Source organism: Amblyomma americanum, chromosome 7 (assembly GCF_052857255.1).
Source record: "Amblyomma americanum isolate KBUSLIRL-KWMA chromosome 7, ASM5285725v1, whole genome shotgun sequence".
NCBI classification, from domain to species: domain Eukaryota; kingdom Metazoa; phylum Arthropoda; class Arachnida; order Ixodida; family Ixodidae; genus Amblyomma; species Amblyomma americanum.
The window spans coordinates 3,695,651-3,707,991 of NC_135503.1; the positions used below are offsets into that span (position 1 = coordinate 3,695,651).

The following is a 12,341-nucleotide window of genomic DNA, read 5'->3' on the forward strand; positions in this document are numbered from 1 at the left end:
AAAAAGCTGACCACATGTAGCTTTCCATTACTAGTGGTCACATTTTCGTGAATGAACCCCCATTGCAAATACTGTATGAACTTTAGGCAGTTGAACTATTGTACTGTCCTATTTGCAGTTTCTCCTAAAGGTGTTAAGAGTGGCCAACCAAATGATGAAACATGAAAACATGAAACATGACCTGTGGCAAAAAAAGCAACACAGCATGCCTATGTCTCAAACGAACAGTAAAGAGTTGCAGCATTCCAGACTAAATGAAAGAAGAACCCACACCATTTTATCTCCACAAAAAAAAAAGTGCAAGCATGACAGAATATGCAGTGACAGTTCGCACCATCTGGTGGTATGCAAAGAAAATTAGTCCTGCTTCCACACAGTGTAGCTGCCACATAAGCGCTGCACTGCAACTCATCCATTTAACACACTGAGTTTGGGTCACTGCTTTCTACCACAACTATGATAATACGCAGGCCAAGAGATCTTAAAGCTACAGCCACAGGTGTACCAGTGAGCTGTTAAAAGAGATTATGGTACATGTGATTATCGGTATACTATAGTATGCCATCACAGTAGTGACATCACCCATGATAAATGAGAACAAGGGAGGAGAAAGCCTCAGGGTGCTTGCCAACATTTCGACAGGAGGATTTGTCTTCGTCTGGGTAAAGTGTTCATCATTGGTGGGGTTTAAATAGGGTCTTCACTCCGAGGAGCAAGGCCCGATGAGGGGGAGAGGAGGTGAGTGTGAAGGGTATTAGGTTGGGGAGGGTAAACCTTGTCCAGGCATGATGGCTGCTGAAGAGAATTAACCGGTTGACCTCCAAAACTGTAAAATTGAAAAGGACAGCTCAGCAGAAAAGAATCCGGGGGACTAGAGCGTGGAGAGATAGCGAACATGGGCTTGAGTGTGTCCAGCCACAACAGGTGGCTTGGTATGACTGGCTGCATTGAGCTGAAAAACTCAGATAAAGGAATTAAGCAGCATCATAGTAGAACAAAATATTGAAGGGGGGGGGGGGGGGGGGGTTGGCAGAAAGAAAGAAAATTGAAGGACATGCACTCGCAGACTTTTGGGGAGGAGCCCTGGGTCCATAGGGTACAGCGTTGTCTACTATACTGTGGTGTGTGTACATGCTGGAAAAAGGTACAAGCGTTGGGGAGCAAGTAAGATATGCCACTGCCTACGATCACGAACACTGAAGACACCTGCTGGAGTAAAGGGTAGGTGCATGAGCCTGTGGTGGAGACAGAGACAGAGCTGTGAAAGACCAGCCAAGCCAGCTCTCGGACTGTACACTGCGCTCAAGTGAGAGATTGTGCACTCTCTTCGAGGCTCGGGCAGGGGTGCTGCACATGAAGAAGTGGCAAGCACGGATTGCCGGCCACGACAATGCAGACATCATGTGTGGGATGTACGGGCGGGAAGAGTAAATCATTAAACATGTTGTTCTGACATGTCGATCGCTCCAACCCTGCCAACGAGATGGGTGTACCCAGCCACAAGCACTGGGTCTCGAATTTGGACAACCAAGAGGGAACAATGGGGCTGGCAGTGAGGTGATCGAACAGGAAGCCATTTCCAAGGCCAGGGCAGTCGAAACTACAAAACGGCACTTTGAAAACTGGAATAGGCTTAAATATTAGGCGGTGTTGACGACATGGCAGGACAGACTCTGCCATAGCATCTCAGACTTGGCTAAGGCGTTTCTTTAATGTTTGCCCGTTATAAAGGGATAAGCCCCATATCCAATCCAACCCAAGGAGAAAATAGGGAAGAGTTCAGAGAAAGCACGAAATGCAGTTGGAGGGAAGGAATGCAGACGCCAAGGGTTCCTGAGACATGATAGCAGGAGGTGCAGGGCATAAGGTAAAAGTAGAAGAATAAATTGAACGAAGAGAGAGAGAAAAAAAAGGAGGGGAAAAAAGGTGACTGAAAGAGGGGAAGGAAGGATAGGGTGATAGAAATGATAAAGCGGCATTATGAAGCACTGGGAAATGCTCTCATCATGTGCACGACCTTTTTAAAGAATTACACAAGTGCCGGAATGTACCTGAGAGATTCTAAGTTTCCTCTGGATATGCTGATCCCCGCAGGTTGTAAGATTTTAAAATTTGCGGATTGAAAATTCCTCTCTGGTAGACTGAAGAATGAACAGTTTAAGTTCATCGAAATTGTGACCGCGTTGATTAAGATGTTCGGGACACTGTTCTGCATCCAGTGTCCACATGTTGTGGGCTCTGAGAGCGATAGAATTAAAACTGGCCGCATCAGTTTGGTGAACATGTGTTGACCATGTGTTAGAGGCTGTAGGTAAATTTGGAATCGGGTCTTTTTTTATTTTCAGTGAAGTACTATTTACTAATATGCATCATCCAAGACGTCATCACAACAACATCCATTGTATTATCCAAGACACCAGCCATCATCCAAGACGCTGTAAGCAAGGCATATTTGTAGGACAGGCAACACACCTGAAAAGAATATGTACTGACAACAACTATTTGAAACATCTCCACTCATTAAAAAACACCCTAAGTGATAGAAACCATCCCTAGAACTGCCTTAATAATGCTTTCCAACAAGCAACCCCTCTAAAACGAGGTCAGGCATTTAAATACAAAAAGAAGTTAACAATGAGTGGCCTCCTGCACTTATAACGAAATATTCGAACGGCCTTCCAGATATAAACAATATTCTGTGGAAATACCACCCCATTTTAACTAGCAACGATCGACTAAATAAAATATTTCCTGGCGCACCAAGGTTAACATACAGACGCAACACAAACCTGAGATATCCTAGTACTATGCTAGGCTCGATAAAAACCTCCGCCAACAGTAAGCTCATGCTCTCGACCTAAATGCAAGACATGCAAGCGTTTACATAGCGGCACTGCTGTTGGAACACAGCAAGCTACTTCATCTTTGATATAAATATTAGCTTTAACTGCTCGTCGTCTGATGTTATCTACATGCTGCAATGCTCCTTTTGGCAGAAACAATATAGCGGAGAAACCGGGCAATCAATGAGCGCCAGACTAAATAGCCATCGAGCTGACACAACAAAGAACATACAGAAGGTAGTGTCTGAACATTTTAATCAACATGGTCACAACTTTGATGAACTTAACGGGGCCCCGAAACATATAATCAGTGCATTGTATTGCCTCTTGGTTGCATAGAATGAGTTATAGTGATGCTATTAGCATCGGTCGTACCGCGTATACTCCCGTTTTTAATATTTTATTAGCTCGCAAAAACAAATTCATGGCGCTGACGAAGTCACCATACAGTGGCGGTTTTTAGCAGTGGATATGACATCACTTAGTGGTAGCTTTATGATTGGACAAACAGCAAATATACTTCAAATTGGGTTAATAACTAGAGATACGTTTTGTCAAGTTTTTGTGTTTTATATTACATCAACAAAACCAACTTGTTTGCCTTAGATAAGAGCGCTGTAAAGCAAGTAAAACAGATATACGCCACCAGAGGCTCTGGCTACATTTAGCATCGAAGGACTTTGCGCTTCTCTGTAAACATCCTACGACCTAGCACACAACACTTATGGCTACTCTCTATGTATCTAAGGACGGCTTTGCGGAACCGATCTGATTGAGCCATTGCACAACGTTCGTTTCGGTCCCGAGGAAGGATGCAAAGAAAAAAGCCATTCGTTTCACAGTTAGCAGTCCGCATCGTGAGCTTGTGGAGGATCACCGGGCGGCAACGCCAGATGGCGCCACATTCCCGTCAACAGCGTGCGCTCCTTGCTCGCCGTGACCAACCAGCGTGCTAGGAGCGACAGGCGATGGTAGCCAGTAAGCAGTAGCGGTACGCGCCTTTCCCCTGCCTTTCGCGCTTTCTCTAAACTCACCCCCATTTTCTCCTTTTCCTTCAATTTTTCGCAGAAAAGGCGGTGTCGTCGGTGTCGGCCGTGAGCGAAAAATCCCTCCTCCTCCTCCTCGCAATGTACACCACTGCCCCAACAGATAGCGCGCGACAGCAGTGCCTCCCGCTCATCTCGTTCGGGCGCAGTGGGGCCGTGCGGGCACGCGGGAATCGCACGGTGAGCGGCAAACGACGCAGCGCACATCCAAAGCACGTTCACCACGAAGCTTGCGGCTTGCTGCCCGTTCGCTCGGCGCAGAAGCTATGCTGGCGTTCATGGCATCGGTTTTGTTGAGAACGATGTGCCGACGAATTACGACTGCAACTTGAGTCCTGCACGTTTCGGCAAGGAGCCTGGCAGCGCTTCTACGTGGTTGGCCGCTCTGCGCGTCCATTTCAACGTACATAGCAGAGTGATTTGTCTAACGGGCAAGGCGTCGCGCCGAACGGGCGATGGCGTTCCGTGGATTCCCTGGCAGTGCTGCAACACGCTGTCGCGTTCCACTTTTAAAGGCGAAGCTTAAGCGTTTTCCAATTTTTTAAAATGCCCTTGAAGTTGAGGTTCTGCCGTAGAGTGCTCCCAGAATGACGTCATCCCCAGGAATGGCGTGAACTCAAAAAAATCTCGCTTCATGCAATTGTGCTTCGTCTGCAGAAGATTTTTTTCAATGCATCAAGTAGCAGTCACTTTGATGACGATATTGCATCATCAAATTTTGATCATTGGATTTTGAGAACAGCCATTTTCATGCACCACTGCCCTGTTGATATGGTTGATGACAAAGTCAGCTTGCCAAAACAGTTTCACCCTTAACACGATAGGAACTCCATCGGTACTGCCAGCTGTTGACAAAAAGAGCATAACAGGGGACCTTCTTACTTTTTTCTGTGGTTTGCTGAGCCAGGACAGAGCAAAGTCACAAGTGCATACCTGACAGGCCGACATTACAATACAAATATTAATTTGTTTTTCCTTGCAGTCATGCCAAAAGCATGTGTGCAGCTCGTCACACATGTCACATATGCAATAGAGAGAACAAATAATCAAGTAACACCTTATATGACAGAAGACAAAGGTGGGGAAATGAAGTGCTCGTAATGATATACATATTAAGGAAGCTAACAGTCATCAAAACCAAGAAAAGCGTAGGGATTTTAAAAAAAATTTCCGATGTTGATTAATGGTAAACTGGTAGCGTACGTACGTTATGGCTAAAAATTCATTGCAGCGGACAGAGTATTCGGTGAGTGCCACATGGGTCATGGTAGAACAGCGAGGGCGGCAGCTGAGTGAGAACCCTCATTTATTTATTTATTTATTTATTTATTTGTTTGTTTATTTATTTATACCGTCTGCACAGGCCAAGGCAGGAGTTGCAGTTTTGCAAATACACATGTTTTCGGAACTATATGCACGTGAAATACAACAAAAATAAAGAAATTACAAACACTTTGAACATTAGCAATTCTTGCATGCAAGTGCCAGCACATGATATGACAAAATGCTGGGAGACACAAATGTAAGCACACAAACGAATATTTGAAAAGTGCACAAATCATCAGTCTCAGTGGAAAACTTTCGATGTGAAAAAAAAAAGCCATGTGGCCAAAATAACAAAGTACAAGCAATTGTAACAAAGAGCAAATCCCACTGACAAACTTTAAAGGAAAAGAAACAGAGAAGCAATGCTCCCAGAACAATTAGAGCATGACATGTATCAAAGGCTGGTATGCAAAATATTTTTATGTACTCGTAGAATATTCCCACAGTGAAGCTTCAAAGCCATCAGCCTCAGAATTTATAAGAATATCATTGGGTAATTTCTTCTAATCATCTATTGTTCTCACGACAAAAGGATAACAAAAAGAATCTGTCCTGTAAGTCAATGATTTGATATGTTTGACGTGTTCTGCCCCTGACTCGGTAGAACTGTGCTATAATGAATCTTATGAGGTTTATTTTGTAATAGCCAAGTAAAACATCATAGAAGAAAACGATCCTATAGTGTTCCATTTTCTTCTTAACAGTCGTTAGTCCAGCCTTTTTCTTAAAGGTGCACTAAAGAGGAATCTGAACTCTCCTTTTTACCCCGGGAACTCTGGGCATTCTTAGAAACTTCGAATTATTGTCCTATGCGGCTGATCGCCCTAATTAAATTGGATTAAATGTCCCGGCTCCCGCCTTTTTCTTTAACTCAACGCGGTAGGTAGGAGGAGTCAACCAACGTGTCAGCCAGTCCTGTGGCGACTTGCCGCTCTGCCATCGGCGCAGTGACGCGTAAATCAAAGAGTCCCCGTGTATTTTTGTTTCCGTGGGCCTAATTCGTGGCTATATTGTCTGTGACTGAAACTGTTTATTCACAGAAACCTAAAAAACAAAATAAAGCAAAAGTGCAGCCGCCACTGGACTGCCTGAAAGGCACTCCACCCATTGGTTGACTCCACCTACCTACCGCGTTGAGTTGAAAAAAAGACAGGGAGCCGGGACGTTTAATCCAATTAAATTAGGGCAATCGGCCGCACACAGGACAATAATTCGAAGTTTCTAAGAATGTCTGGAACGTGTAGATAGATATCCCGCGGTAAAAAGACGAGTTCAGATTCTTCTTTAGTGCACCTTTAAGTTCTGAAACTTGGGAAAAAGGCTGGACTAACGATTGTTAAGAAGGAAATGGAACACTACAGGATTGGTTTCTTCGATTATGTTTTGCGTGCCTATTGCAAAGTAAACCTCGGAAGGAAAACCATACTAACTACGGCATCAAGACTCGACAGAACCGAGGTCCTAGTTAGCTACTGAGGAGACAAATGCACAGAAAAGAGGGGGCTCGCTATGACATACATATTAAGGAAACCAACACTCATCGAATTTACTGAGACACTTCATTTAAAATCCTGCACATCATATACCTTCATCATGAGATGGATTCTTCATTTACTAAGACAAACTGTGGGCTGATTTCTGAAAATAATGTAAAATTATTTTCAGTCAATGGCATGTTAATTTTGCACAAGAATAATTTTGATCAGATTTCAGCTGAATTGAACCCTATACTTAAGCTGTTCAGAGGTTATTGAAGCTGGCAGCACCACGTATTAATACTACCCACAGCAATCCACGAAACATCATTAACTCAAGGAACACTAGGCTTAAGACTACAGCCAAAATTGGCTGCACAGTTGTGCCTAACAAGCATGCAATTTGAGCTTAGTGGTCAAATCAATGCTTAAAGTCACCACATGAAACAGAGGTACAGCCAAGGGCATATGTAATAGGAATGGGCACCCAAGAGAGATATTTTACATAAGAAAACCATGCAAAAGCACAACTTTTGGACCAAAAAGTAGATTCAAATAGGATGCCACCCCACCCAGCCGCCCCCTCCAAGAGTGACCCATAAATCCGCCCCTGGGTACAGCTCTCTAATCTTTCATTTCACGATATCACAGTAACATTGACCAGACGGTTGTTCAGCATCCAATGAAGGACCACTGTAGCGAAACACAATGAACACAGCAGGCCAGCTGAGCAGACGACCCTGTGCATACTCGTAATTCCCATCTGTTTAGCCACTGCAGTCCTTCATGGGATCAATGGTCTGGACTCACGCTGCCATGATATTGGTGAGAAACTGGAGAGCTGTACAATTTGAAAAGCGATTCGAAAATGCACTATCAGAGATTCGCACCATGCAAATACCTGAAGGACACTGCCATAGTCTTGTTGCGGTAGAACCCCGGGGCCATGGCTCTGCTGGGGTGCAGCATCAAAAGAATCCGGGTCATCAGCTGCCTGGGTGGAAATGAGGAGAACAGCCGAGTCCTTAGGCAACGACTCTGGGGTCACACCGAGGTTTTCATGCTCCAGTGGAACAGCTCCAAAATTTGCTTGTGTAGGTGGCTGGGTGGGCCCCACTTGCTCCAGCTCAGCAGACAAGGCCAACAGTTCTTGCTGGTGACCTTCCGAAGCATCAGCTACATCGAATCCTTCGATAGCTTCTGAAAGCACCAAAACATTCGTAGGATGTCATGACTCCAATGACACGGTAAACATAAACCCTATAGCCATTAGTCGAAAACGAGATTCCTGTAAATGCAAAGCTTAGGTCTACTTATTTTATGGCAGCAAACTGCTCTCGCTTATTCTCTGAATGTGATAACCTATCTTCCAGCAATAACAAGAGTCATTAGCTGCTGCCTGCAAACATAACAATGATGTGAAAAGCATGCAAAAAAAGTGTTTTCCAAGGGCAGCAGCTATTCAAATTCATACTGCACCCTGGGAAATCTGGTGTTCTCAGGAGACCAGTGAATGGTAAAAAATATAAAAATTAACAGAAGTGAGATTTGCTGTGGCTGTGTCCATTAAAAAGTAGGTGAATAACAGGTTGCAGCAGGTTGTGCATGCAGTCCAATAACATTCCTCATGCCTTAGCTTACTCACTTCCACATCCCCTTTGTATCGCATGCATCATGTTTTCCTTCTGTTGTTTTTGCCCTGGATGCACTGTAGTCTTTTAAGCACCAGATATCAAATTTTCCATTTATTCAAATAAGGGCTCGGGGAACCCCAATGTCTTACAAAAGGTGCTAAGGGACCCCACATGCATTAGCTTCAATGCCTTCCTGCCTGACATGCAGGCACAAAAGGGCTTTTACATTCATGGCCTCAAGTACCCAAATCCAATTAATAATGACTGGCTGTGTACTGAAACAGTATGCTATGAGCAATCATGATATGATCAGACTCAATATAAGATGGGTAGTGAAAGTTGGGGGTTAAGGCATGCATGGGCTTAGGTGCTTGGGGAGCCAAAAGCGCTCCAAGGAACCCAACGGTTCCACAGAACCAAGTTTGATAATGCCTGATTTAGACGCTTGTAGCTTGTAGCCAAACCCACCATGTGCAGACAATGCCAAGGTATATGAAAGTGCAGACAAACAACAGTTGGGCTATTAAGTTCATCATTTGCGAACTCGCCAACTGTGCCTCTCTGCCACAACACCGTTCACTGCTTTACAGCCGCAAGTTAACCCAATTAAGTGCTTTAAATTTCATAGACCAGACCTTCTGTAACTGTCAAAGCCTGCACATGATGTCATAAACATTTAGAAGTATGCTTAAGAGGTACTACAACCTGGACAGTTAAATGTAAGCAAACGCCTGCAAGGCTCGAATGCAGAAACAATACATCAAGAGCCTTCAGCAGCATGAAATGGATATTACCTTGGCACTAACCTCACACAAGTACATGCTGTAAATTAGGGACAATCTCACTTCTAAAAACCATAACTGTACAAACTTGCAAATGGACATTTGCCCAACTCTAATGAACATATTATAATGCCTGAAATCTACAGGATGCAGTAAGCATTCCTCACCTGTGTACAAGCTTTCAGATCTATATGCATGAGTTTCCATGTAGGGTTGCGACATCTTTGCTTGTGCTTCTTGGTCATCTAGAGTGGCCTTCAAACACAATGGATGAAGTGTTAAGCTAGCAAAACAAAGCGAAACAGCAGAATTCCAAGCTAAGCCTGGCACAATAGGTATTTACTAGCACCACAAAGAAAGCATGGCAAAACATTTTGTGAATTTTATTTCATCAAAAAGATGTCAGAATTAGGCATTATTGGTTGTGTTGTGTAACTATTTCATATAATGCACCTGCCCACATGAGCAATACAAAATTGGAGGGGGCATTTAAGCACCACCTTAGGGGTATGATATGATGCGATAGCGTCAATGGGTTAATGCCCATATATGCAGAATTGGTCATTCTCTACCTAACATTCATAGATCCCTGGGAGTGCTCATACCACTCCTGGCACAGCGGTGCAGCAGTTAAGCGATGCGCCACTGCCTTGCGATGACAGGGACTGCCAAAGGGCAGGGCTTAAGCAACCCAGGATGCTCTTCCCGAGCAACCTCTTGCAATCAATCATTAATTTAAATGCCACCTGCCACGGTGCACAGTTTGTGAAGACGCCACAAGGTTATATGACCTAGGTGGCTCACCTGCCTCCAAGGTTGCTCCTCTGGGTAGTTTTCACAGATTTTTCGCTCACCTTCACCTAATTTTCGATCTACTTGAGCACTGTTTGACCGTGTGCTATGTGTATTAGATGTGTTTTATATGTAGTGTTTTTACAGTTTGTTTTCTGTTCAGTTTCCACATTTGCTGTCTGTACAAGATGTATGGTATATGCTTGCAAGTTTTGTGTGAAATTGCATCCCGTCTACCGTTACTCCTCGAAAGGGCATGAGCCCCTGTCAGGCTACGCCTCTAGCTCCTGCTTTATTGCGAGTTTACCTCTATAACAAAGTAATGAATAAACTTCAAACTTCAAAGTGTTTCCTGGCCATGCTGTAGCACAAAATTTAATGCACAGCCAAGCAGTCAGGAAAAGGTAACAGCCACCATATCCAAAAACAAAATTTAATGAACGATATTGCAGCAATGCTAGAGTGCCAACTGCACAAGTCCTCGCTGTGCAGACGATAAATTTGCCAAGTTAAATTAACGCTGAAACAGTTTAAACCGTCCCGCCGCGGTGGCTCACTGGCTTTGCAATTCGGCTGCTAATCCCAAGGTCACGAATTCAGTCCCGACCACGGCGACCGTATTTTGGTGGAGGCGAAATATAAATCTGCCCACGTGCTGTGCGATGTTATGTTAAACCCCAGATGGCCTATATTGATCTGAAGCCCTTGACTACAACGTCCCTTATAGCCTGTGTGTCACTTCGGTACGTTAAACCCTACAATTAACAATTTACATATTAAATTGACTACTCCTTGCCAGGCACAGCAGATGCGTGTTAAAAAATTTTAGCTACGGCAAACCCTGCAGGCCAAGATTCTGAGAGCAGCTTCGTACCACACTGATGTCTTCACTGTGCATGTTGAGAGCCAATGCATTGATGTCAGCAGCACTATCATTCACGATCTGTTGTAATCTCTCCGAGACAACATTCCAGAACTGCACAGCTTTGAGCTTTTCCTCAGCCACCATGTCTGGAACCAAAGCTACGGATTCTTCAATCTGAAATAAAGTTGGCAAGTATGCACTTGAACGCCGCTGCCACAAGAGGACGAATTGTCGTCGGTAAAATTGATAATTTACAAAAAAATGTTGCGGATGCTAAAATCGTTTCACTCTATAGCAGTCATGCTGCACACTTATATGGCTGGCAATTTAGCATTGCTAAGCACGAAATATTGAGCGAAAGCACGGTTTTTTGCAGGCGCACACCACCGCCACGTACCTCAAAGCGCGACTGACTGACCCAGGGAGCCAGTTACGCGCATTTCCTTTACTCAATGCCAACGCCAATGAACGCTTCTGCCACAACGTTGTCACGCTCACGGAAATATTTACGCTACGCTCTTGATACAAACCCACAAACATCGCAGCATCTTGCTCGGAGCTTACCCATCGTAGTGCTTTCGCACCAAAAACTGCAATACGATCAGTAGCACTGACAACTCATGGAAGGAGGATCGGGGAGTTCGACGGCAACGTTTGAAAACTCGAGTTTTTAGCGCGCGTCAGAGACCCAACGAACGAAACCCACCCCGTTGCTGATGCGCTCATCGCGCGGAGCGACCAGGAAACCAGGAGCAACTAGTCCATATCGCATTCCATAGCAGATGGACATCGAAGTGGGCACAGCGCGTCATGCAGCCAGCTTCGCCGCTGTTTAATGGCGCGTTCAACGGCGTCAGCTAGAACAATACATACACCAAATCTAAATCGGCAAGGCAGCGTTTTGCTCCGAAGTTCGCGTCACTTGCGCCGAAAACAGCTTATTGACGGCAGCGGCCATCTCACTGAACATTACTACCGATCACCTTGGAACGCATACGTAGTACACTCCAATGCTCTCTCTCTCTCTCACCTTTGCTTTGAACGCAAGCAGCAAAGATGATGCTCGTTGTACTGCCATATCGACCGCGTGGAGCACGGCTGGTCAGTTTTTCGGCAGTTTAGGAGTGTGGTTTTGGTGCCGTATATCAGTCCGACAGTGCTTCCGCCATTAAACAGAGTTTGATCCCCCTAGCGGTTTGCCCTTGCCGATCGGGATCGGCGGTGAAAATGTCGCAGCTGCCGAGCCATCGTCGAGCATGTGTGCGATTCTGCAGTTTGTATGCGTCGCGTGAGAGTCCCTTGTGAGCAATTTTCGTTACATCATCACCGTCGCTTAAATTGTGTCTGGAGTTGTGTGTTTTGACTGTTTTCGTCCGCTCGAGACAGTCATGTCAACAATGGCCAAGTTCTGCCTCGCGGGCTCCGTCGCGGTGTCTGCAGGAATTGTTTTCTATGTCCACTTCAGGCAAGAAGTCGAACGCAGTCAGCTTCACGAAGGTGTGATCAAGGACTTGGAACGACAAAGGATGCGACAGATAGAAAACATCACTGTTCTGCAGAAGCAAAGGGACTTGGAAA

At 44.9% G+C, this 12,341-nt stretch overlaps 1 protein-coding gene across 5 annotated transcripts in view; it reads right to left on the reverse strand.

The window, feature by feature from the left end:
• The window catches only part of LOC144098284 (uncharacterized), a 29,747-nt gene extending 17,817 nt beyond the window's left edge, over window positions 1-11,930 (reverse strand). The window contains exons 1-4 of one of the 5 annotated variants that reach the window (XM_077630796.1): window positions 11,794-11,930; window positions 10,773-10,937; window positions 9,274-9,361; window positions 7,592-7,890 (exon numbers count right to left, since the gene is read on the reverse strand). In XM_077630796.1, the coding sequence (XP_077486922.1) occupies window positions 7,592-7,890; window positions 9,274-9,361; window positions 10,773-10,937; window positions 11,794-11,841 (600 nt within the window). In that variant the 5' untranslated portion in view covers window positions 11,842-11,930. Of the gene's footprint in view, window positions 1-7,591; window positions 7,891-9,273; window positions 9,362-10,772; window positions 10,938-11,160; window positions 11,288-11,327; window positions 11,616-11,636; window positions 11,720-11,793 lie in introns of those variants that run through there. The other 4 variants (XM_077630797.1, XM_077630795.1, XM_077630798.1 and 1 more) reach the window with 4 other exon arrangements.
• Between the last annotated feature and the right edge of the window lie 411 nt (window positions 11,931-12,341).